Source organism: Copidosoma floridanum, unplaced genomic scaffold (genome assembly GCF_036245765.1).
Source record: "Copidosoma floridanum isolate Cflo_tuat_1 unplaced genomic scaffold, Cflo_Japanese_pri ptg000008l, whole genome shotgun sequence".
NCBI lineage: Eukaryota > Metazoa > Arthropoda > Insecta > Hymenoptera > Encyrtidae > Copidosoma > Copidosoma floridanum.
This window is the reverse complement of record NW_028321885.1, coordinates 9,228,612-9,255,420: the sequence shown is the minus strand read 5'-3', so window position 1 is coordinate 9,255,420 and position 26,809 is coordinate 9,228,612. Positions and strand designations below refer to the sequence as shown.

The following is a 26,809-nucleotide window of genomic DNA, read 5'->3' as shown; positions in this document are numbered from 1 at the left end:
GAAAAAAAAGAAATGAATTTTTAAAAAATCAAACCAAAAAAATTATTGAATTTAAAAATGAAAAATAAAATAAAATTTATTAAAAAAAAAACATAAAAAAGACATAAAAAATATAAAGGAAAAAAAATGACAAAATAAAGATGATTAAATAATAAAATTAAAAAAAACGAAATAAAGAAAAAAAAAAAAAATATTGAAAGAAATAAATCCGGGAGTATAAATGGGTCGTGGGACTCAGGTAAGACCGAAAGTCGAGAAATTGTGTTTCTTTATTTTATGATGTTTTTCGATACTCATCTTATGTTTAATTATTCTTCGGCACTCATGTAATGTTTAAAGAACTTCGTTTTTACCGTGGGTCCCATGTTTTATTTAATCTTTTTTTTTTTTCTTTTTTTTCTTTTAAAGTAGGAAAAAAATGTCGAAATTCAAAAACTTTTCGAATCCTCCTGTGTTGGTGTTACCATCCTGATGGTAGCACCTATGAGGCCATCAAATGCTTTCGAACAGCCCTTTGTAAAACAACCTGTGTAAATGACGTCTTTTGAGACGTCTTATAATAATTTTTTGGCAACGTCATATTGACGCCAATGGGACGTAATTTATGACGTCATGGATGACATGTTTTTGATGTCACAAATGACGTCATGATTCGAGATAGGATCGACTATTCTAAAATAGTAGTAGTCCAAGTCACCTTTTTGTCTCTAATATCAGTTCATTTAATTCGTGTAAGTACATGTGTTAAACGAATTATGACTAACAAAAAATATATTTTGAGTCACATACCTGTTCGCCTTAATGCCAGAAGTGCTTGCTCGTTTCAAATTTAAGGCTTGTATATAATCCAATTGAATGGCATCGATGAAAGTGACTAAGTCGTTTAGCGCTAGCTATTCGGCTCTTTTGATAAGGAAGATCAAATTATTAATACTAGGCGTTCTGATTTTGAGCCCAGAAAACTATATCACGAGATAAAGCTCATCAAAAGCTCTCCAAAAGCTCTTTACAAAAACTGGATTAAATAGATAATTAACGAGATATTGTTTATTTAATGATCGATCAATTCCTCCAATCACAGAGCACTTAGCCTCAGGAAGCGGGGCCTCAGCATTGTGGAGGGGCGACTACGCATAGCAAAACTCTTTTACGGGGGAGGTGGTAACAGGTATGCCAGTACACAAGGTTACTGACTGCAAAGATTTGATCAGTTACCGTACCAGCGCAAAATTCAAATAGCAAGGCCGAAGTATTTTAACCAGAGATCTGATTTTTAAGAAATGATTACGCACGTCCACTACGCTTATTCAGTGCATATTTTTTTCTCAGTAAATTACACAGAAAACGATTCAATTCAAATTTTTTTGAACATGCATCGCCTAATAAAAAAAACCAGAATGCGAGAGGGTCTCATGCGTTGAGCTCGAATACTCAGTAGAACTCTTGATCTTTTAACGTTGAACTACTTGGAAATAAAATTTTAATTTTTTGTAATCTGTAGAAAAAGCTCATTTCACGCATTTACTTAGTCAAATTTTTTTATTTCATCAAACTTTTTAGTCTGATTTACGAAAATAAAAAGAATAAAAAATAAAAAATAAAATTACAATTAAACGCGTCAAGTGCGCTCATGCGGCTCACCTCTCTAACGTGTAAAATTTTACTGAAAAAGGATCAGCATTTAATCTATACAAAGCTCTATCGTCTAAAAATTGAAGAAAATTTAAAAACGCAAGAAAATCTCACGCGTTGAGCACGATTGCTCAGTGCGAATGATTATGCTTGTTTTTCAATCTGCGTGTCGATAGGTCTTGAACCTCTTGGTCACTGGAGTACCATATGACGTATAAATGAAAAAAAGCTTCAAAATACCGTGCATCGAGGTAGTTCATTTATCGCAAAGATCTTACGTTAATCGCATTATATTATCTCAGATGACAACGTAATTATTCTCAATCTCTCCAACGTCCCCAACATTACAAGTTTAAGGAGGCAGTAAGGTTCAGCATGCTAAGCGTGTAAGATAAGCATAAGCCCCAATTTTTATTTTTGTTTACCTTTTTTTTTTTGTATGAAGCAACATCTACTAAATTTTCAAACTACTTTAAGATAAGAATGAAATTTTTATTAGGAAAAGTGTATCTCATGCATTTACTTGGTCTAGTTTATGTATTTCTTCGAACTTTATAGTATTTACTTCAATTAAAAAAAATTAATAAATAAAAACAAGATTAAACGCGTCAAGTGCGTTTATGCGGCACACCTCTCTAACGTGTAAGATTTTAGTAAAAAAGGATCAGCATTCAATCTATACAAAGCTCTATCATCTGAAAAATTACATGTAAATTTAGAAATGCAAGAATATCTCACGCGTTAAGCTCGATGGCTGAGTGCGAATGATTATGCTTGTTTTTGAATCAGTGTGTCGATAGGTCTTGAACCTTTTGGTTACTATAGTTCCACGTGACGAATAAATTAAAAAAAAATTTAAAATACCGTGCATCGAGTTAGTTCATTGATCGCAAAGTTCTTACGTTGATCGCATTAGTATCTAAGATGACAACGTAATTATTCTCAATCTCTCCAACGTCCTTAGCATTAAAAGTTATAGGAAGGTTTAGCATGGAAAGCGTGTTTGATCAGCAAAAACCTTAATTTTTCTTATTTTTTACTTTGAAAAAAAAAAAAGATCCTTTATTATCTATGGAAGAGCAGGTTTTTTATTAATTATTACATCAAATACGTTATTAAGAAGTTAGTTATGTTTGTATTTTGTGGAATTGAATGAAGACCATGGTTTAGCTACATTGGTAAGATGAAAACTTTGGATTTCTATATCTCATGGTTGAATCCGTCGGATGTCAATTTTCTTTATTCGGTACACGAAGTGCCTGTATCCAAATTTGCCTTTAACTTGGCGTTCATGTTCGTGCAGGTCAGACTGACTTGCTTCCAAAAAATAACTTTCTTAAGAATCCGCTAGGCTCATTAGGACATTGTTTTTCGTGAAAAATCGATCGTCCTCTTATTTATCATTCCGCGCAAGAAGGTTGCCTTGGTCTGTTGTCTTCATTTGTGAGTGTCGTGATGAATTTTGATGTGCAAAACTACGCAATCGAGGACTACACGCAGATGGTTCATTTTTTTTATCTTGCTAGAGGAAATCTTGAAGAAGCTGCTCGCCAATACCGTGCTCGTTAGCCTTTTTGTCGTCATCCGAATCCAGAAACGATTGGTGCTTGTCACCGTCGTTTTATAGAAACCGGCAACGTTTTACTATTTCGCGGGGATGCTGGTCGCCGGCGTGAGGTTTTAGTGCCAGAAATGGAAGAGTTGATTGAGGACATGTTCGAAAATGACCCTTGAACATCAGTTCGTGCTGTCGGACGCCAGCTGAATGTTACCCCTAGCAGAGTCCACGCTGTAATAGCGGATACCGGGAAGCACCCGTACCACTATCGAAGGGTGCAAGAGTTGCTGCTTCGTGATCGCCAGAGCCGTGTAAATTTTTGTAGCGGTTTTTTGGCCCAAGCACGTGCTGATGCTTATTTTATTACTACGATTTTGTGGACTGATAAGTGTACATTCACTTAATCAACATAATTATCATTTCTGGGCTCATGAAAATCCTCACCTTACGAGGGCGACGAGTTTTCAGTATCGATGGAGCATAAATGTTTGGGTTGGAACCATAGAAAATATCGTCGTAGGTACTTGAATTTTTTTTTGCAGTGTTTTTCGTCAAAAATTTGTTTGTAAAGTGTAAAAGAAATTTTAATTCTGCGGATTGATGTTTTTTTAATTGCAACTTAAAATATTTTGAGGTAATTTTTCATGATTTTTTGGTATTGTTATACTAACAAATAAAAAAAACCGTTAAAACCGTTTTACTTCTTCATTTTTTTTAGAAGTAAAAAAATCTGATTGGGATTAATTTACTTTTTTATATCGACTCACCGATTCACTCGATTTGTAGATTGGTCCCGTATTTTCCTCCTTGGCTAAACGGTGCAGCGTGTCTTGATTTCTTACAAAATCAGTTGCCTAGGCTTTTGGAGGACGTCCCACTTGCAACACGACTGCGACTCATCTACCAGCATGATGGAGCCCCCGCCCATTTTACTTGTAATGTCACGAGGTACTTGAACGACACCTTCCCAGAGAGGTGGATAGGTCGAGGAGGTCCAATAGCGTGGCCAGCCCGTTCCCCCGACCAGAACCCGCTGGACTATTTTCTGTGGGGCTAAAACAAGAAATCAGTGTACAAAACTGAACCTGTAGATGCTAAGGATTGCTGACAAAGAATAGTCCAGGCATTCGATGAGGTGCGAGAGAGAGGAATGGCCCAAAGATCCGTAAACAATATTGTTCGAAGAGCTAATTTGGTTGTCGAAAACAACGGAGGACACATCGAACAGTTGTTGTAAAGGTATGAGAAAATTCGAAATGTTATTGTAACTATTTTGCAGTCCATTAAAATGATTTTTTACATCCTGTTGCAGCTTCTAGAGTAGATAAAAAATAAGGCAGTCGAAGTCTTGTAGGACCAGCAATGGAATTAATTTTTTTTTTTAACACGCCAGATATATTTAATAATATACTGCCAGTCTAAAGCCTGGGAAAAGTGTGACAGGTAAAAAATATTATAAGGATAACAGTTACCTAGAGGCTTAAGAACAAGCATAATCATTTGCGCTGAGCAATCGCGCTTAACGCGTGAGATTTTCTTGCGTTTCTAAATGTACTTGTAATTTTTCAGACGATAGAGCTTCGTATGGGTTAAATACTGATCCTTTTTTAGTAGAATCGTACACGTTAGAGAGCTGTGCCACATAAACGCACTTGACGCGTTTAATCTTGTTTTTATTAATTAATTTTTTTTTAACGAAGTAAGTACAACTATAACATTTGAGGAAAGAAATAAATTAGACCGAGTAAATGCATGAGATTGGCTTTTCTCTGAAAAAATTTAATTTTTATCTTAAAGTAGTTTGAAAATTTAGTAGATGTTGCTTTATAGATTAAAAAAAAGGTAAACAAAAATTAAAATTTTCGCTTCTGCTTATCTAACACGCTTACCATGCTAAACCTTACGCCTACTTTGACTTGTAATGCTGAGGACGTTAGAGAAATTAAGAGTAATTACGTTGTCATCTTAGATAATAACGTTATTAACGTAAGAGCTTTGCGATAAATGAACTACCTCGATGCACGGTATTTTTAAGCTCTTTTCCATTCATTCGTCATGTGGTACTACAGTGGCCAAGAGGTTTAAGACCTATCGACACGCTGATTAAAAATCAAGCGTAGTCATTCGCGCTGAGCCATCGCGCTTAACGCATAAGATTTTCTTGCATTTCTAAATTTACGTGTAATTTTTCAGACGATAGAGCTTTCTATCGATTAAATGTTAATCCTTTTTTAGTAAAATGTTACACGTTAGAGAGGTGTGCTGCATAAACGCACTTGACGCGTTTAATCTTGTTTTTATTTATTTATTTTTTTAATTGAAGTGAATAAAACTATAACGTTTGAGGAAATAAATAAATTAGACCAAGTAAATGCATGAGAAGCGCTTTTCTTTTTTAAAAATTTTATTTTTATCTTGAAGCAGTATCAAAATTTAGTTAATGTTGCTTTATAGATTAAAAAAAAAAGGTAAACAAAGATAAAAGTTGGGGCTTCTGCTTATCTAACACGCTTACCATGTTAACCCTACGCCTACTTTGACTTGTAATGCTGAGGACGTTAGAGAAATTAAAAATAATTACGTTGTCATCTTAGATAATAACGTTATTAACGTAAGAGCTTTGCGATAAATGAACTACCTCGATGCACGGTATTTTCAAGCTCTTTTCCATTCATTCGTCATGTGGTACTACAGTGGCCAAGAGGTTTAAGACCTATCGACACGCTGATTCAAAATCAAGCGTAGTCATTTGCGCTGAGCCATCACGCTTAACGCATAAGATTTTCTTGCATTTCTTAATTAACGTGTAATTTTTTAGATGATAGAGCTTTGTATAGAGTAAATGGTGATTTTTTTTTAGTAAAATCCTACATGTTAGAAAGGTGTGCCGCATAAACGCACTTGACGCGATTAATCTTGTTTTCATTTATTGATTTTTTTTTAATTGAAGTAAATACTATAAAGATCGAAGAAATACACAAATTAGACCAAGTGAATGCATGAGATGCGCTTTTCTTTTTTAAAATTTTATATTGATCTCAAAGTAGTTTCAAAATTTAGTAGATGTTGCTTTATAGATTAAAAAAAAAAGGTTAATAAAAACAAAATTAGGGCTTCTGCCTATCTAACACGCTTACCATGCTAAACCTTACCGCCTACTTTAACTTTTACTGTTGTGGACGTTGTAGGGATTTAGAATCATTACGTTGTCATCTTAGATAATAAAATGCGATCAACGTAAGAGCTTTGCGATAAATGAACTACCTTAATGCACGGTATTTTGAAGATTTTTTTCATATATTCGTCATGTGCTACTCCAGTGACCAAGAACTTTAAGACCTATCTACACGCTAATTCAAAAACAAGCACAATCATCCGCGTTGAGCCAACGCGCTTATCGCGTGAGATTTTCTTGCATTTCTAAATTCACGTGTAATTTTTTAGACGATGGAGCTTTGTATGGATTAAATGCTGATCCTTTTTCAGACAATAGAGTTTAGCAAAATGCATAAAATTTGATTAACTAATAGCGTGAAATAAGCTTTTTTTTTCAAACACCTTTTTTTATTATAAAGTAGTTTAAAAATGTAGTAAATTTTTTTTGATAGATAAAAAAAAAAAAAAAAAAAAGGAAACAAAAAAAAATTGGGGCTTCTGCCAGTCAATTTACTTTTCTTTCGTTTCTAAATTTACTTTTAATTTTTTAGACGATAGAGCTTTGTATGGATTAAATGCTGATCCTTTTTCAGTAAAATCTTACACGTTAGAGAGGTGTGCCGCATAAACGCACTTGACGTGTTTAATCGTAATTTTATTTATAATTTTTTATTTTTTTTTATTTTTGTAGATCAAACTAAAAAGTTTGATGAAATAAAAAAATTTGACCAAGTTAATGCGTGAAATGAGCTTTTTCTAGAGTATACGAAAAATTAAAATTTTATTTCCAAGTAGTTCAACGTTAGAAGATCAAGAGTTCTACTGAGGTTTCGAGCCCAACGCATAAGACCTTCTCGTATTCTGTTTTTTTTATCAGGCGATGCATGTTCAAAAAATTTTGAATTGAATTGTTTTTCTGTGAAATTTACTGAGAAAAAAATATGCACTGAATAAGCGCAGTGGACGTGCGTAATCATTTCTTAAAAATCAGATCTCTGGTTATAATACTTTGGCCTTGCTATTTGAATTTTGCGCTGGTACGGTAACTGATCAAATCTCTGCAGTCGGTAACCTTGTCTCCTGGCATACCTATTACCACCTTCCCCGTAAAAGAGTTTAGCTATGCGTAGTCGCCCCTCCACAATGCTTAGGTCCCCCCTCCAGAGGCTAAGTGCTCTGTGATTGGAGGAATTGATCGATTATTGAATCAACAATATCTCGTTAATTATCCATCGAATTCAAATTTTGTAAAGAGCTTTTCGAGAGCTGTTGATGAGCTTTATTTTGTGATATAGTTTTCCGGGCTCAAAATCAGAACGCCCTGTATAGTGCATCTTTGTTTACTACTGACATTTGTTAATATTTCTCACTATTTTGGGAAAAACATGTTTTATTACTGTTACTCACTTTTGCTACTTGGAATAAATATCAAAATTTTTCATTAAAAGTCAACATACTAATAATTGTTTTTCCAATTTATCTGATTTTTGCAATACCTTGCCAGTTGTTGGTTACAGTAAAAATTTGGTCTTCTTTTTTATGGAGTACATTATATTTTACGTATTAGAAATGGTTGACATGTAGTCAATCCATTTGATTTATCCTTAATTCGAATGATGTCAATAAAATCTAAAATAATAAAAAAAACACAAAGTAATTGCCCTAGAAAAATTAAAGATGTTACCACTTAATCAAATAATAAAATTAACTTATCTGAACTTTGTAAATCAGTCCTTATCCGCATTTAATTGGAAAGATCACAATATTATTTCAAAAGACATTTTATTCGCCGATTAATTATGCTGGATGCCACTATTAGATTCGCTAGCTTTAGAACTAATATGACAATTTCTTGTCCAAAAAATGTATTTACGACCGTTCACAAGTGTACATAGTAGCAGATGACGCATAGGGTATATATGCTCTTTCTCTCTCTCTCTCTCTCTCTCTCTTTCTCTCTCTTTACTCATACTGTGCCTATATGTACATACGCTCACGCATATAGTACATACAGGCCAATGTGTGTGTTATTATTTGTTGCCATCATTCTATCATTGCTATCTTAACTTCATAGCTGTTTTATTTTGTAAGTATGTAGCTGTACCTAGAGTGAATAGTTAATCAATCGACGCTGTCAGCTGTCTACAGTCGTTTTTTTAATGTGCATTACGCACAATTTTCAATTATCAAATTTCCGTTTTCTAGTGCCGTATGCACAGTATACATGGATTCAGGGGTGGTGAAATAGATCATGACCAGGTGTGGAGTTTCTGAGAAAAATAACTATATATATTGTATACACATATATGTGTAATACATACAGCTATGAAGACTTATGGTATGGAGTTCTCAACATCCACCACAGGTCTTTCGCCGCCCCTGCATGGATGAAAACCTGCCGTAAACTGTGCACAGTATGTACTGTATACCGTCTACAGTGAAAACAGTGTACCGTGCACGGTACACGCAGTAATTGTACTTGACGGTATTAACATTTCCGTGTACCGTGCGTCGTGTACGGTACACGAATACACGGTTCACGGTACACAGTACTGCGCACACCTAAAGTATCTAACACTGGGTACTTTGCACGGTGTACTGTACGCGGCGCGATCACATACCTTGTCACTGCCTTTGAAAAAATTATCACCATTGGCCTTATTTTTTTACAAACATTTAAGAAGAACGTACATAAATAATAGTTAGTTTTCAGTACTAATTATAAAAAAAGATGGGATTTCTGATTGAGTTAACCTTATGAAAGGTTTTTTATCTCGGGTTTCCTATAATCAGTTAAAAACTGTATCGTAGATTAAAACGTGCTGTCTGGAATGTCCTGAGTAGCTGCACCATTGTAGATCTTAATAGATAGATAGATTAAGCACAGAATAAGAAATTTTTTGTGAATAAAACAAAAGTTATTGAAATCGCTTTATACTGTGATCAGAGTACACAATGAAATAGTTTTGTGGCACAATCTTGGTGGTTTTTGTGTTATAATTTCGCTTACCACGATTTTTGAGGCATCGTACTTTAAAAATGGCCGAAGATAATGTGTTTATTATTTTATTGTTTATCCACCGATCAGTGCTGGTTATATCATTTGAAACCTATTTTTCGTGAAGGAATAATGCAAAAAGATTTATAAATAGGTATTTAAAATATCAATTATGCATCATTAATTGTAAGACTTAGCATTCCGCAAGATTCAGAATTCATTTAACTCTTATGGAGATCTTCAACCTCGCACAACGATTTTGTCCAACGTTAAAAATGATGTCTCAAAAGGATTTAAAATTTAAAAATTCATTCAACGCCGTGATATTTAATAGAGCTCTTGTAGAATAACTACTTGCCAGAGTCTACCTTCTTTACCCACAAATTGCTCTCTAGTCTAGAGGACGTCATATTTGGCTGTACTGAACTTTTTAGTACTTCCGAATCAAATTTTGGAAACGAATGTTGTTAAAGATACTGTGAACTTTAATATGAAGTAGGAAATTTTTTTTTCTTCAAATTTTGACCCCAATTTTTTATGAATTATTTAAGTTTGTAACATAAAAAAACTAATTGGTATAACTCTGATGTTTTACAATTATTATTTTACTGTGATCCACAATTACTACTAGATATAAATTATTTTCAAACGAATTAAAAAAATAAAAATTAATTGTGATAATGTTTTTTAACAAGAGTTATTAACAGATTAGTATTTAATACGATTGTTTAAATTTCAGCTGTCGTTTTAACTTCAAAATTTTTTTTTTCTACTTTAGTATTATTTATTGATTTATATGAGTTAATAATTCTTACATACATTTACAATAATAGAAAAAAATATTATGCTTGAACACTTTTACGTACTGTATCATTTTCCAAACTGAGGGTTGCATGCATTTTAGACCAAGACCTGGGGGACAGATAAGGCGAAACATTAGTATATACCGCCAATCTTACAGAAGTTGAGAATTCTAATAATTTGAGGAAATTCAAAGTGCTTTTGCGATGTGGTTTTGCTGTGATTAGTTGCATCGGTATTTAGGGATTATCGCGAGTAAGCTGATCCCCCGTGCTCGGCGATGACAGAGATATGTATCAGGGTACGAAACGAGTAGTCAGGTCGTGCAGAACTCTAGCTTTATTGCTGTATAATAAACTGAAGGCCAACTTAAATATAAAAAATGTTGAATTGCTGGTCGTGAGTGAGGCTTGTGCCATCGCGTCGTTGTCGTTGCTGGTCAAGAACGTTGTGGTAGGCAACGTTCACTACCTTAATCATCATCGCGTCTATCAGCAGACCCTGCGAGGGATGAGCGGCTGCATATTGCTCAAGGCTTGTTTTGAGTTTCAGCTTGGGGCTGACCCTACGGGGACTTCCTCTCCAGTGCAGTTTGTAGGAAGGGGGCAAAATGAAACACGTTTAATGCTCGTGGATGGTAATGTTTCAGGTGTGGGTTGAGCGGGTGAAGAAGCAGACAAACCAGACTGGGTGGCAGGTAATGAAGGCTGCTGTTTGAAGCAGACCGTGGATGCCCGTAGTACAGCTGATTGTCGTCCTGCGGGCTGCGAGGTTGGTGAGTTCGAGGGAAACGTTGGAGGCTTCGAGGTAGGCTGGCTTAGTGTATCTATGGAGATGGCACGAGGCTGTCCGCTGATTTCGATGGTGTAGTTACGATTGTCAACGTGTTGGATGACCTTCTGTGGCCCTGAGTGTGAAGGGTTCAGTGGTGTTCGGATTGCATTGATGCGTTGGAATACATGTGAGCATCTCTGCAGGTCTGCAAAGACGAGTGGCTTCTGCGTATCTAGTGCCTGGACAGGCTTGATGGTCTCCATAAAGTGGCGTAGTCTCTGGATAAATGATCGTGGCAGTTACCTCTATGTTGGGATTTAAAAAGTTATGGAGAACCTAAAAGGCAGTCCTGCGTAGCATGTTGAACAAGTATGGCCTCGCGTTTTCGACTGAGACATCACAGTAGATGCGGTGGTTGCTGATGGTCAGCGGCTGCAGGGAGAGGCGGGGGTCGTCGAGCAAATGTTGCATCTCGTCGTCGTTGGCTTGAGTGGTGGTTGTCACCTGGTAGCCTGATCCAGAATTGAAGGCATAGCCACTGCGGTGATGCGTAAAAGTGCGTCAGCAACCACGTTTTCTTCACCGTTAACATGGGAAATAGTTCATGATGTTGCAGGATGTAGACAACCTGTCGAACCTGTCTTCTCAAGGTCTAGTCTGAGTGTTAACGACCTATGAAGACTTGTGGTTCGTAAAGATGGTGAAGGAAAATTCTTCGAGGACTCGCTTGGGGGTCTTGATGGTAACGTAGACTGCCAGAAGCTCCTTGTTGTTTGCGCTATAGTTGGCCTGCGCCTTGGTTAGCTTGCTAGACAAGAAACTTTGTGGCCTTTAGGTGCCAGTTGGCTCCTTCAGGGTGGCACCGACTGTGGTGTCAGATGCGTTGGTTCTCCAGGCGATCGGGGCATTCGGCCTGGGAGAGGTAGTAATGGCTGCTATTGTCAAAGCGTCCTTGCACTGATGGAAGGTAAGATCAGCCTCATGGGTCCAAGCAAGTGTAGCCTTTTTGCTTTTTGATGGAAGATCCTTCAGCAAGTTGTTAAGCGGGGCCATAGCTTTAGCAACTTCAAGCAGATCGCTCAGTACGTAATCCCTAGTTCTCTGTAGCGATCAGACGGCATTTTTCTGACCTATAGAGAATCTCGTGAATTCGTGGGGTCAGAACGGTACGGTTACTACTGTTTTTGGGATGTCCTTCTTGGTGATGGAAATCTGATAAAAGGCCTATGACCGAAAAAAACCTTACCAGTCCCCTCTTGCAACAGGTTGTCGATGATTGGCAGTTGATACTGGTCCGGAGTGGTACAAGCGTTTAAGTCCCAGTACTCCTTGGTGACTCTCGAACCTCCACTAGACTTCTCGACAAGGTGGGTTCCCTTCTTGGCTGGATAATGGCCGAACGATGCCTTGGTCAAGCAGCCGTGCGATCTCTTTCTTGGCTGCCTGTAGCCATAGTTCGAGTAGGCACCGAGGTCGCTTACATACGGAAAGATCAGTCGAATGGATAGTGTTATTCACCGGCAGATCTAGGAGTGCTACGGTCGTAGCATCCACAGAGCAGAGATTTGCGTATTCTGCGAGTAGATCTGCTCCCCAGGTCTTCCGAGGGCGATCGGGCTTGTAACCTGATGACTGACACACTGTAGACGGCTGCCCTTGCTAAGTGACTGTGGTTGGATCATCGCTGCTGATTATTGACTGTGAGGAGTTGATTAGACATCATTCGCTTATGCACCACCTCCTAGGTTAAGCTGAATGTGGCAGGATTGACTAGGGCCGTCTATATATGAAGGGCCGGGAATAAAGTGGTGCTGATGTAGCTTGCCATGTCAGGGCGTTGACATAAGGCCAGGAGTACGTGACCTTATCTGCCATGGTTCTGAGCTCGTCTAACGTGGCCTTTTTTATTATGCGAAGGATTCCGCTAACTCTTGTCGGAAGGAGATCAAGCCACCTAATTTTAAGGATCTCCTCTGTGATCTTTCCAGCTGCAAAGTTCTTCATTCGGTGCAAGAGCTGGGACAGCTTGGAGTTCGACTGCTGGAGCTGCCTGAAGAGTTTACGTACCTGCGTGTCAGCAGACTCTTGAAAACGAGACATCTTGAATAATCTTACTAAAATATAAAGCAAAGTCGCTAGAATCGTTGTAATCGCCAACCGCATAAACTACTCAATCGATCTGGCTGAAATTTTGCATAATGATTTATAGACACTTCATAGATAGTTTTAGTATAGTTTTTGTCTTGAAAAAATTAATAGCAATAGCAATAAAGAAGCTCAAAATTTTATATAGATACGTGAGCTTTTTACGTTAGTTCAGTATAATCCGCTAGGTGACGTAGACATAAAATCGAAGTTACCTGCTTTAGAATTAGATAGGTGTGGTTATAGTAAGCCGGAGCGTCTCTGAGATTTCTATAGTCGTCTACCGAAAGTACATCAAGCGTATATATGATAGTCGTGTAGCTGGGTATTCGCGATGCGTACCCGCCTGTAGCGCTGCCCTCGTGACAATTAATGAAACTCACGAGAGGCAGGTAAACAAATTAGAATAACATGTCTGAGGTAGGAGTTGTTAGAGAAAAGCTGAATCTCTAATGAAAAAAAAACCCCACGCATTGGTTCAGTTTTCCCTCGTGTACATTAAAAAAACTTTCCTACGAACATCGTTTTCCAAAAGATAAAAAATAATGCCAGAAGTGAATAGTTGCATTCCAGCTTATTTACCTGCAGGCATTGGTATGTAATCCTTGCTCTGAAAATGTGAGCCATACATTATCATATTCGTGATTATGCGTTTGCCTATTTTGCAAGCAATTATCCATTCTTGCATTATTTTTTTTCCTTCTACAAGGGACAAGTAACGTACATCTAATTTCATCCTGAGTCACCAGGATTGACGAGTGCCACCAATAAAAAAATGATCTTAACGATAACGTCTCCGACGAAATATCAGGAGACGTGTCTAGCCAGAGCAGAACCTGGTCCAACATTTTGGAATTTTGTGTCCGTCCAACCATTCAGCCTGGTGCCGTCAGAGAATTTTTGTATTAATGTTAGCCTTGAAGAGTACGAGCAGCCACAACGGCCTCCTTCTCAGTGGTCGCCCTATTGGTATACCCACAGAAAAGGTATTTTCCGGACCACTTCCCTGACTGACAGTCAGCAGTGAATATTCCGGGAAATTACCTGAAGACGAGATATTCTTTGATTAGTGGCGTACCTCCCTCCAGCACTGTTTCCGTATACAGAGACTTCGAGGGTAAGAGTCAAGCTACCTGCAGCTCTATATCATCAAGAATAATAATAAATAATAGCTGAAAGTTTCACCACTGGGCTTTTTCAGGGCCACTATAGGTATGTACGTTCTCTACTTAACCATTAATCTCATCGGTTCTTTTTAGGGCCACCTAAGTTGAAACTACCTTGCCAAAAAATGCATTTTTAACACCATTGCCGGCAACGATTCGTCAAATAATAGACTATATAAGGCCAGCCACTGTTGAACCAAGTCAGTCATTCACTGGCAGACGTCGCGAGCGGAGTTGTTCGTTGGAAGATTGGCAGTCCCCTGGACCGACGATCCTATATTACCCTCTCGACTCTATTCAACCAAGAAACACCGATCCTCTTCAAGGTCTGCGCTGGGAAAAGCTAACAGCTATGAAGGAAAAATAAGCTCGATTAAACGGGACTATCCTTAAAGTGCAAGCATTACGAACCAATCTCTCTACCTTAGATCCCCAAAACAACTGAGTTTGCAAAAAAATAAGGTGCTTTAGACATCAACGTCTTTGTTGTAATACCAGCAGACGTTGAGTAGGAGCTCTACAACTAGCTTCAAAGCTTCAGACTATATAGTTTTCCTCCCGATGAGTTTGGTACTACAACAGCCGGCCAGAGAAGATCACCCTGAGTTATCTAGGCAGTCATGTTGGCTGGAAACTTCAGTCTAGGAAGAGTTTACTTAAGAAGCTCACCGGTCCTTTTTAGTGCCATGGGACGTCGAACTACCTTGCGAACAAATATATATTAGAACTTAACAAAGTTAGAAAAAAGAGCCTTTAGGGCTCACAAAAGTCCTAACCATGCTAAAAGTCGAAAGAGGGCGCATTGCAAGAAAAAATTCAAATGCATCTAATGAATATAATTTTAGGCGTCAAGAAACTGACGCAGAACATTTATTAGGATTGAAACAGCAGCGTCAAAATCAACATATAAAGAATCCATTGCGTGAGAGATCAGCTTTCAATTGTACCCTCACAGTAATCTTTTAAATTTTCCAGATTTATAAATAGCTAGAATATGTATTTGTATTTTTGTGGCGATAAATAATGTAGAGATTAATCTCCAGGACTTAGTTGCTCTGGTAATAAATTTGTGAGATAATAGAAAAATATTTTTTAATTATAAATTTCTGTGAGTTTAAAATCTTTACAGCTTTAAAAAATAGCCCTTTTCGTAGATTATTACGGGTAAAACTGCAAATCATCGGTCTTTTAGGGCTAACGATTCTTTTGTGGCATCAGGAACGAACGGTTCTTTTCAGCATGATCATATTGTCTTCACTTTTGTCCAAGTAAACTGTATGGATTCCAAATATGTTTTTAATAAGAAGATTTTTGTTCCGATAAGTGTCAGGAATAGATGTAACATTTTGAACTTAAAACGTTTTACATTACATGGCAACACGATACAGTGTTCTATGTATTGAGTCTCGAGCGAAGCCGCGTTGGGAGGGGGGGGGGTGTTAGTAGTCAATACAAAAGTAACCAAAAATACAGATTTTTATTTAATGATATAACATTTTATTGAATAAGTTGTGAAATAAATATTATCAACAATAAAATAGCTATAAATATTCAAGATGTGCAATAAATACTGATTCATACATAATTATAGAGAAATGTTAGGAAGAGATGTACCATTTTCATGCCTCCATTTCACAAGCTCCTCTTTAAAAAACCCAGCTAATAGTGATTGTTAAAAGACCAAATGGCTGCTCTGATTAACATCTAAGTATTTTCGTGAGCTTAGAAAAATAACTGATTTTTTAATAAATGAATGCCTGTGATACTCAGTGCGTGCCCAAGGGGTAAAAAATAATTGTGTTGATAACCTGGTAGATCGATGGGGAAGAGAGTTTACATTGCTAGACAAAACAAGCTGGGAGGACAAATAGAGCGGGAAGTTTACAGAAACAATTGAGTAGGCAAGTGAGCACAATATGTGCATTTTTCACCTAGGTACTGATAACCATCCTAGTGCTAGTCTATATTCAAATGTTACTGTCAATACAAATATTACTTAGGCATCAAACACTCTGTATAATTTGAGACTGGAAACAGAATTCATTGAGTGGTGGGTAGCTGCCATATATCCAAAATCAGGAGTGGTGAGCGATTCGATAAGGCGCTTACGCATTAGAGTGACAGCACACGTCTTCAAAATTAAAAAGAGTAAAGAGTTCTGAACACGTGGCTTGAAACATGCCTGGCATGTTTCTCCCCACTCAGTGTTTGAGTCAGCCAAATGCTTAATCTCTCAAATTTGGTGACATAATACAAAGATGATCCTTACCCCTTTAATAAACGTTAGCTGATATTTTATCTGAGATATCATCTAAAAAATTAGCACAACCCGTAGTTATATATATATATATATATATATATGATGATTTTTATTTCAAGAGATTAAGACGGAGAAGCATTCATCGGCCCACCTCAATATGGTTTCCATGTCTAGCATGATCTTGATAATCGCGTTAGCTAACTCATTACTGTAACAGGATAGGTCAATTTGGAAGTCATCATAGGCAATAGGTCCACTGTGACTCAAAATTTTTTGGAAATCATTAAAGAAATGAAAAATAGCGAAGGGCCCAAGGATGCGACCCTGTAGGACGTCTGTGGAAAGAACAATTTGGATACTGCTTATCCATTTTGGGAGATGTCCCGCAACCTTCCTTGAAGATAACTATGAAATAATTTAATGATACCATCGTTAAAGTTAATCATACGAAGTTCTTGCAGAAGAGCTAAATGAGATATCGTATCGAAAGCTTTTGAAAAATCTAATAAAACAATTATAGTAAGTCCACTCGAGTTGATAGCCAAACGCACGTCTTCAAGGACTCCAAGAGTTGCCGTTTGCGTTCTGTATCCCTAACGAAAGCCAGCTTGTCTAGAATTGAGCAGGGAGTAAGTATCTAAATAGCCACTAACTTGATGACGCACAATAGTACCTAGTAATTTCAACAATCTCTCTTGACTCAGAAAAATTCCTTAATGATTATTTTTTGAGGCTCCATTTTCCTGTGGGTATTTTACTATGTAGAAACTGTAACGGCGCCGCTGATATGGGTTCGCAGGAGTTTTGGTAGAAAGTAGAGGGCACGCAATGGGGCAGAAATAGAGCTGAGAGTTAGTGAGACCAGCTTGGGATTGCGGGCGAGCAGGACGTACGAGGAGAGTTAGGAAGCGGTGAAGAGTGCGAAGAGGTTAGGGGCCTGGATGGATGTGTCACCAGAAACCCAAACAGCGAGGATTATCGTTGCCGGTATTGGGTATTGAGTCACCTGGGTCAGCGATACCAACCCAATCTGGAATAATACTTGGCTGCACAGAAAATAATTTTGAGTATAAGAAGATGAAGTGCGTGTGCTTATAAGAGTTCAAATCATTTTGAATTCCTACTACACAAGTATTTGGACTACCTAAGATCAAAGATTGTGTCACACTAGTTCAAATGTGCATTGAACTCGTAAAGCACAAGCATGAGAGCCACGCTGCCTATAGTTTGTGAATGTAAATGTAGTCAATCTTTTGATGATTTTTAAAAAATACATCGAAAACCCGTTACTGTTGCACTCAAGTATTTTCAAATATTGTAAAAACTTACGAGATGTAATTTGAATCAATAACTATTTTATTGAAATAAAACAGTTTTCATATCTTTGCTTAAAAACCATTTCCGTTGTATATATACATGTACTCACTGTTGTCATTGACCGTAAGCCCTTCGAATATTAATTTAAGCCCAATTATTAGGCTCATGCAGTTCGATGATGATTAGGGCCGAGGAGGTATACGCACGATTTAGCTTTCTCAGCTTTCAGTTGGTATATACCTATACTATCCACATAAGATGAGCCCAGACTTTGTGCTGCGAGAGCACGATCGCTGAGCTCCAGGGGCTCCCCTCCACAAGCTTCTACAGTTCAATGCTGCGCCGTACTGTGCGCATACAAACTATAGGCAGCGTGGCTCTCATGCTTGTGCTTTACGAGTTCAATGCACATTTGAACTAGTGTGACACACTCTTTGATCTTAGGTAGTCCAAATACTTGTGTAGTAGGAATTCAAAATGATTCGAACTCTATAAGCACATATACTTGATCTCCTTATGCTCAAAATTATTTTCCGTGGGGACGCACACCAGTTCTCAAATCTTCAGGATATGCTTTTCGATCTTGACTTCACACTCTGTAGCCGTCAGGAAATAAAGTAAGTCCGCTCCTTATTAATTGTGCGAAGTTTATGTATTAGCTCGCGAGGTCTGCCCGATGCTTAGGATGCGGAAGCTTTTTGCCGATTGTAATTATAAATATATGGGAGACAACGGTCTTACCGCCGAGGTTTATTATAACATGCTCGATTGTTAATTAAATATATACACGTACATACACACGATTTGTTATTGTTCAATTAATACTTTTGATTTAATAAACCTATCTTTTATTAATGGCATTGAGAGTCTTACATTATTAATGCATGTATATGGAGGGTCATTCTACTCAAAATTGCATATTTTATGTCCCAGTTGATAAAAAAGTCCTTTAAGGAAAGATCGATTTGAAAATTTTCTAAGTTATTCTAAGGATGTTTATTGCTAAGGGTACAACATAATTCTGACCATAAAAGAGTGTTTCTTTAGTTTGAGATGCAAAAAAGGGGCTAAATTAGCGTGACGGGCTTATGTCTCATTCAAAAGTTTACAGTTTTAACGACTCCTGAAATTAAAATACAGAGTTTTTAATTTTTTAACGGTATGGGATCATAAAGTTACTAGTGCTAACAATATTTTTACGAATTTTAGACAGCCAAAAAAAAATTTGTTCCAAGAGTTGCATGTCGTTTCAGTTGTTGGACTGAAATACTCTTACAATCGCACGCAATTGAATATGGGCATTTTAATTAGGGCGCCTTATATTCTACAAATTTCAAGGATGTTGCAAGAATTTTTCCAATTTTTCTATTCCAGTAAGCCAGTTCCACGGGCCAGCGAATTTGAAGATTCTGTCTCCCCAAAATAAAAACTAAGAGCCCTTAACGCTAACGAATGTTATGTATCCTTTTTAAGCATTAGGTTATCGACTCGGAAGGTGGCAGGTTAAAATTTAGCTTGTTTTTATATGATATAAGTACAGTGGCAAAGCTTTATTTGCGTTTGGTGCGTTACAATCTCGATTTTTTGACGATTTTATTAGAGCCCGTGACGCTCCTTTTTTTGCTAAGAGCCCGTAACGCTATCCCGTAATGATACAAAACGTATTGTATCTTCACTGAGTCTTAGCTTATCGGCTGGAATAGATAAGAACAAAATTTTAGTGACACAGTACATCGTGCAAGACAAGAATTCAGTTAAATTTTTACTGTGAGTGGTATCATTATAATTTTAAGATGATTTTTCAAACCCGTAACGCTCCTTTTTTTTAACGAATCGCATCATATCTTTGTGAACTGTTTTATTATTGACTCTAGTAGTGTAGTATATAATAGTAGGAACTTAGTACGTCCTACAAGTGCAAGGATACGCTTAAATGTTTACTGTGAGTGGTACAATCATGATCTTAAGATGATTTTTCCAACCCGTAACGTTCCTTTTTTTGTTTAATAAAATAAGAAAATCGTCGTAAACATTTTTCTGGTGTAGATCTAGCAAGGCCCAAAAAGTTTTGACTTATTTTCGTCATAGACAATACAAAAAAAATTTTAGAATAATTAAAAACCTGTTTTTAATGTTTGTCCATTCTGGCCCTCGAGATATGCCGTTTTTAGTAAAATGACCCATATGTGTGTGTCGTTGAATTTAATAGTCCAGTGGTGCTGGTCCTATAGCTGTCACTTAATATTTAGCTACTCCACGTATCAGGAATTTTAATGTATCCTCTGTCACTACCTCCATAGAAGTAGTCGTAAATTTATTTTATGCTTTGGATCGATGCAATACATGTAACGTTAACATGACATTTACATTTTATTAATAGAGATTTATTATCAGGTACAACCATTTAATTATCTACTAAAATTCTATCTTCTATCCAAGTTTCGTAAATATGTTTATGCGAAGACTGTTTTGTATGATGACCGAGAAGCATGTGTGATATGACTAATTTTGTAAGTTCCGCATCACCTAAAGAAATTTCAGCCGAAATAAGTGTATTAACTTCTTCAGGCATAATATTTTTCTAACAGGACGTAGAGTTGAAACGTGTGCATGAGGTAGATCACGTTTCTAAAATTCAACTGTACAGATGTATGACAACCCTTAACCAAAGAAACAATTTTTAACATCATTTCAAATCAATAGTTATTCAAAATAAAACAATTGAACTGTCAGATTTAAAATATAATTTGGTGTTGTGTTTTTTGGAAATGTAGGTAGAACTCGTTTTAATTTTGTTTTATTTATTATAGCATGTTACTATTACACATGATTTTGTTATACTTCTGCATACATCTTAGACTTCCTGTATATTTAGATGGCTATATGAAGAGAGTGTGAATTATTTCCCATTGTTTTAATTTTTTTAGAAATATTAGATGCCTTATAAGTTATAAAACTATAATATCCCTTTGTGAAATTTATTTTTTAAGCTTTTAAAAATATATCTCAAGTATTTGAAACAGATATATATTCCATTACGATACAAGAATGTATAAAAAAATTTTGGTTTAATTTTCACCTATATTAAAATGGACTAAAATTCTTGTGATCTGGTCTCTTAGGTAGTCTGTATCTATAATATTAAAACATAGAAAGTTTTTTATTTCTCGTTAAGTAAATTTTAGTGTAACCAGTACTTCAGTTAACATCTTGTTGAGGAAAAAGTGATGGACTTACAATTTGATCAACAAAATAAGAGTCTATTAAAAAAAAATTACCTTGGGAAAATTATCTGGTAATTTCTTAGGATATACACTTAAATCGGAATTTTCTGAAAGTTCCGAGTTGAACACTATAAAAGTAATACATCTTACTGTTAATAGTTTATTGTATGTATGTTTTCGTGACCATCTTTCCGTAACAATATCATTTTATAATTAATTAGTTTTGTCAACGTATGTCACTCAATGTAAATGTTTGTGCTTTTTGACTATTCGATTTTTTTTTATAATCTTTGTCAACGTTACGATATGCTTTTTTAAAAGATTGTAGTTTAAAAAAAAAATTAATCTACTTGAAGTATCTTATACGAAGGCTATAGAAGGTCTTGAAGGTTTGTGTAGAATTCCTTACATAAACAACCATATAGTTGAGGTATATCTGTGGATTATTAATGAAAGTAATTTATACACATGTGAAAAAAAATGTATACGCATACATGTATACATACATAAACGACACGCAGATGTATGTGTACTTATCGGGGTCCATGAACATCGGCAGGGTTTTTGTAAGGTTGTCTGAAAGTTGTGTGGGGAAGGCGGAGGGGGGGGGGGAAGAAAAACTGCTTGTGGAGTCATAGAATTGCGTGAAATGACATACTCAGGTAACCACATAATATAGGAAGATATATGTACACAGATGAGCTTGCATGTCTTTATCCACCAATCTAATACCCTAGAAAAGCTTAATCGAATGCTTAAAAACAAAAATATCTACTTTCTGTTGTGCCCCAACCTCAATACTTAACCTTGCGGTGTCCGTCGAGACACAATAACAATGGTGGGCAAAGTCAACGCATACACGCAAAAAAAAATGGCACGGCGGCTCGCCACTGAGAAAGAAGACAGCGCGCTCTATAGCTTGGATCGCTGCTCATCCAAGCCAAAAAACTACTGATATTCTGATCACCAACGCTTGCTCGCCTGAGAAGAAATTTTGTTATTAAATAATACTTTTAAATAGTAGGGTTGGCAGTCACCGATGTTTGCTTGCAAAACATGTTATTTTGTTGATTTATTATACTAACAATAATTAAGTTTTTCATTGCTAATGCTTTCTTGCCTTACAGCACATTTAATTATTAAATAACACTAAGAAAAAAGATAAGATACCGTTCACAGATGTATTTTTGCCTAAGAGCATGATGTACTCGTATTATGCACTTACAACTTAAGGACAACCTGATGAAAACCCTGCCAATCTTCACGGACCCCTAAATGTATACGTACGTGTGCGTGTTACATATCTATGTATATATGTATGCGTATACATTTTATGCACAAATGTGGATGTTATCTTTGTTTTTAATTAACAGATATATATATATATATATATATCCTATTATATTATAAAGTTATCTCGGTAAGGCATTTAACGCAACCCCCCCAGACCCACATTAACTCCCCACCGACCCCACTATCCCCCCAAAAATGAGGTAAGAACCCATCATTTTCTCCCTTATTTTAACACATCGCAGTTTTTTCCGAAACCCCTGCAGACCCCCAATAGCCTCCCACAGACTCCCACACATTTTTTCGTGACCCCCCACCATCTCCACACTACTTTTGGGGAACTTGACAGGGATCATGCAGTCTTTCTCGGATCTTGATGTGTCTACAGACGTGTGAATGAACTGTGGAAGTTTCGCATTAAGATGACTTATTTTATGAGTCAAATTATAAAATCCTATTAAATCACGAAGACTAAGGTCTATTCCTATTCTGTTTTAAATTATTGTTGAAATTAGTACGATGGATGAACACAAATAAATTTATGGGATGTATTATTAGGTAATAAATTTTGTCCATACATATAAGAATATTCAAATCATGTTGTTATTATTAGATAATTTATAACTTATAATCAAAATTTTTTTTCCAAACTATATTTACAATATCTAAAATGTTTTTTCTATCGATTTAAACAAAATTTTATTTTTATTTTGCATTTCGATAGAGCTACGTACAATTGACAATGAGAAAATAAAGGTTTTTCAAAAGTAATCCCACATCATTAAAACTTTGACCTTGCGACTTGTTTATAGTCATGAAAAAGGCTACAACTAATGGAAATTGTTTTCTGTATAAAATGAAAAATAATAATGAAATATTTTTGGTATTTATTGTAAGTTTTGAATAAAAACTTTCTTGCCAATTTTTTCTTTGATCACTATTTTGCCTTCTACTTTATACTTAAATATTTTAGTGATTCGCAATCATGTACCGGTGCATGAGCCGTCTAATATACCCATATTTCGAATTAACGCTACTGTTGTAACTATTTTTAATTTAAGTTCATTAGATGGCAAGCTTTCGTGAATATTGCCTAACATTCCTACAGGAAAATTTATACAAATATTATCATCTGATTTCTTACCACCTTTATAGGTTGCATTATCGATGCTATATGCCGAATACAGCATGCCGATCATATGGTACGGAGATGTAGGATGGAGTACATACGATGGAAAAAAATTTTAACAAGAGCAGAAAATCTTACGTTGCTTTGATATTACTTATATCGAGCTTTTTATAGATCAAATAGTAGAATTTTTAGTCTCATACTCTATGCTGGAAGATTAACGCAACAATTTTTTTTGCATGCATGTATTATGATAAAAAGCAGTAGAATAAATTTCTTTCGCAATAACCAAAAAAATTTTAAGGATTGAATATTATTAGGGTTTAATAGATCACATAATGCGTAGTGCCTCCAATAACTCTAAAAATTTTGAAAACAATAAAGTTAAAAATATGTTTATTTTATTTTCAACATACATTAATAGTACTAGGTATATGCAGAAACATTATCAAGATGCAATGGCAATAATGCGAAAGTTTGGATGTCCTGATTTTTTTTGATCTTCGTAACATTTAACTTTAAATGAAAATAAGTAAAGCAAATTTTAAAAAACTTTCTTAAAGGCACTACTCCGAATGATTCACTGAATATAACTAATAGATTATTTCATACAAAATTGAAATCAATTTTAGACGATATAACTAAACACTATTATTTTGGAAAATTCTTGGCTTACGTTTACCATTAAACTTTTAAAAAGATAATAACCGTATTTTCATACTATTGTAACATTGCATCTAAACAATAAATTATTTACTACGACAGATAGAGATAAATATTTTTCAGCGGAAATTCCACTTGATTCACAAAAACAAAGATTAGTTATTAAACACATGCTTCATGGACCTCATGGTAAAGATAATCCATGTCTTACGAGTCATCAAAAAATTTGTACAAAAAAGTTTCCGGAAAAGCTTACTAATCATACTTTTTTCCAAAAAATAGATTCTTAAATTACAAAAAAAGTAACTATAGATGTGATTATCATACATATAGAATCAGAAAAAGTAATTAAAAAATTTTAGTTGATAATTCAATGGTAGTACCATACAATCCATTTTCATTAACGAAATATGATTGCCACATTAATGTTGAGTGTCGTGCATCTATTTAAAGTATAAAGTATATTTTTAATTATGTTTGTGAAGGAGGAATAGAGTATTACGTTAAATGAAGAACACAGATATGAGTGATAACAAAGACGATGCAGAAATTTTTGATAAAATATCAGAGTACGTAAATGGCCAATATTTTAGCCCCATGGAAGCAGCATAGCGATTTTAAGAGTTTCCTCTGTGTAGACATAGTCATTCTGTATTTAATTTACCAGTACATATTGAAAATAAACAAAAATAGTTTTCCAGGCTAATATGTTTCAAGCAATAGAAAACTCTGAAAAGGCATTAACGGCTTGGTTTAGATTGAATAAAATAGATGGTTTCGAAAAAAAATTAGATATGTAAATATTTCAGAATATTATTGTTCCAATTCGACAGTAATTACTTGGGTTAGAAAAGAAAAAGTTAGACGTAATTTAATAGAAGGGCAACTAAATATAGTGTCGCCTAAGGACCTTAAGCGTTTTTTTTTTTTTAATTAATTTTAAATCAGGCGAGTGGGGCTAAATCTTTTGAAAGTTGGTAACATACATTACAGTACGTTTAGATATACTGCTATTGCTTAAGGTTAAGTTGAACACGACTCTTAAATATATAAAATATTTTAAGAAGCTTGTAACGTTATGCTGTCACATCAACTAAGAAAACTTTTCGCATGGTTTTCAATATCTGAAGACATTTGCGGTAAGTTTGTTTTTGAATTACTTGAAAAATTCTTTATTGAAGATTCAAAAGATGATAAATAAAATGATGCTTTATTACATTTAAATAATATCTTCAAATTTGAAGGAAATTCATGTAAAGATTATGGATTACCAGATCTACATGAAACAGTAAAATCTGAACGTATTACGGACAATAAAACTATAATTAATTTATAAATCAATTATAAGGATTCATTTGGTAACCTAAATAGTGATAGTAAATAGTGAACAGTTTTATACAAAACAATAGTTTTTTTTTTGTTTAAAAAGAAAAAGGTTATATCTATGGCTTGGACAGGGGTTGCTTTGATTTAATTACCTAAAAGAATGAAAAGTCATAGAACATTTGGATTACTATCAGTTGTAAAAAACATTGTAAAATCTTTCTCAGAATACAAAACTGTTGAAAAAAAATTACCAAAAGTAAATGTCATTATTTGGGACGAAACTTTTATGATCCCTAAAAAGCTTTAGAAATAGGATATAAAATTTTTAAATATTTATGTGATAATAATATTCCATTTGGTAGAAAATCATTTATTTTAGGAGTTGATTTTAGACAAATACTTACAGTGATAAAGTATGCGCATGAAAGTTCTATAAATAGTGAAACCATAAGGTATTTATTTCTATGGAAATACTGTAAAATTATGAAATATAAAGGTAATATGCGGTATACAGATTTAAAATTTTTATTATTGTGAATGGACATTGAAAATGAAACGATAAAATTTCACAGGGATGGAAAACTGACTATCTTTCTAAAAAAATGTATATTGATGGTATAAATAGCTGTCTATATAAAGTAATTGTAACAACTCCTAACGGACTCTCGTACATTTCAAATAATAAAATTTCGAGTTTTATGAAAGGAAAAGAACATACTATTACAGTATAGATTATGCAAAATATTAAGGTAGTGATCGTACTAATGAAAATATAAACATAAATTTTTTTATAGAAATTATAAATAATTTATACGAATGATAACAGCCACATATTTCAAAGTTTGAAGTTGATTCTATTGTGATGTTGATAAGAAACTTGAGTATATTTGAGGGATTGTGCAATGTCACGACATATTGTATAAGAAAATAATTTAAATGTATTATAGAAGCAGAAATAATAACTGGTAAAAAATTTGGTGATATTGTTTTCAACCTAAGACTCACGGTAAATGGCGGTAATCATTTATCTTCACCATTTATTGCATACAGAAAACACTTTCCAATAGTTCTAGCTTTTTCCATGACAATTAATAAATCGTAAGATAAAAGTTTTAATAAATTAGGATTTTACTACAAAAGACCTTTGTTTTCTCATGGTCAAGTGTACGTATTGGTATCAAGATGTAAAAGTCCTGAAAATATATTTACGCAAAACGATTCGGAGAACCAAGCAAACATTTAAAACATTGTATGGCAAAAAATTTTTGATCGCTAACAATTTTATTATTTGTTTGTTAAAGCTTATTTCTTATAATGTTTTATAAACGCTACCTCAATTCGTACGCTTCCTTCAGGAGCACTCTTGTCTC

At 35.1% G+C, this 26,809-nt stretch overlaps 2 protein-coding genes across 2 annotated transcripts in view; both read left to right on the top strand.

Moving 5' to 3' along the window:
* The window catches only part of Hacd1 (3-hydroxyacyl-CoA dehydratase 1), a 235,166-nt gene that overhangs the window by 6,954 nt on the left and 201,403 nt on the right, over positions 1 to 26,809 (top strand). The gene's annotated exons all lie outside the window — the stretch shown is intronic.
* On the top strand, positions 3,542 to 4,247 carry LOC149375293 (uncharacterized). Its single transcript, XM_089589268.1, has 2 exons — positions 3,542 to 3,710; positions 4,015 to 4,247. Exons 1-2 carry the CDS (start codon positions 3,542 to 3,544, stop codon positions 4,245 to 4,247), a joined length of 402 nt encoding a protein of 133 aa, XP_089445394.1.

Bases quoted from the DNA above. Each gene is read 5' to 3' on its own strand.
- LOC149375293 (XM_089589268.1), top strand. From the start codon at position 3,542: ATGCTTATTTTATTACTACGATTTTGTGGACTGATAAGTGTACATTCA. The intron at 3,711-4,014 runs GTACTTGAATTT...TAAACGGTGCAG, and splicing joins CATAGAAAATATCGTCGTAG to CGTGTCTTGATTTCTTACAA.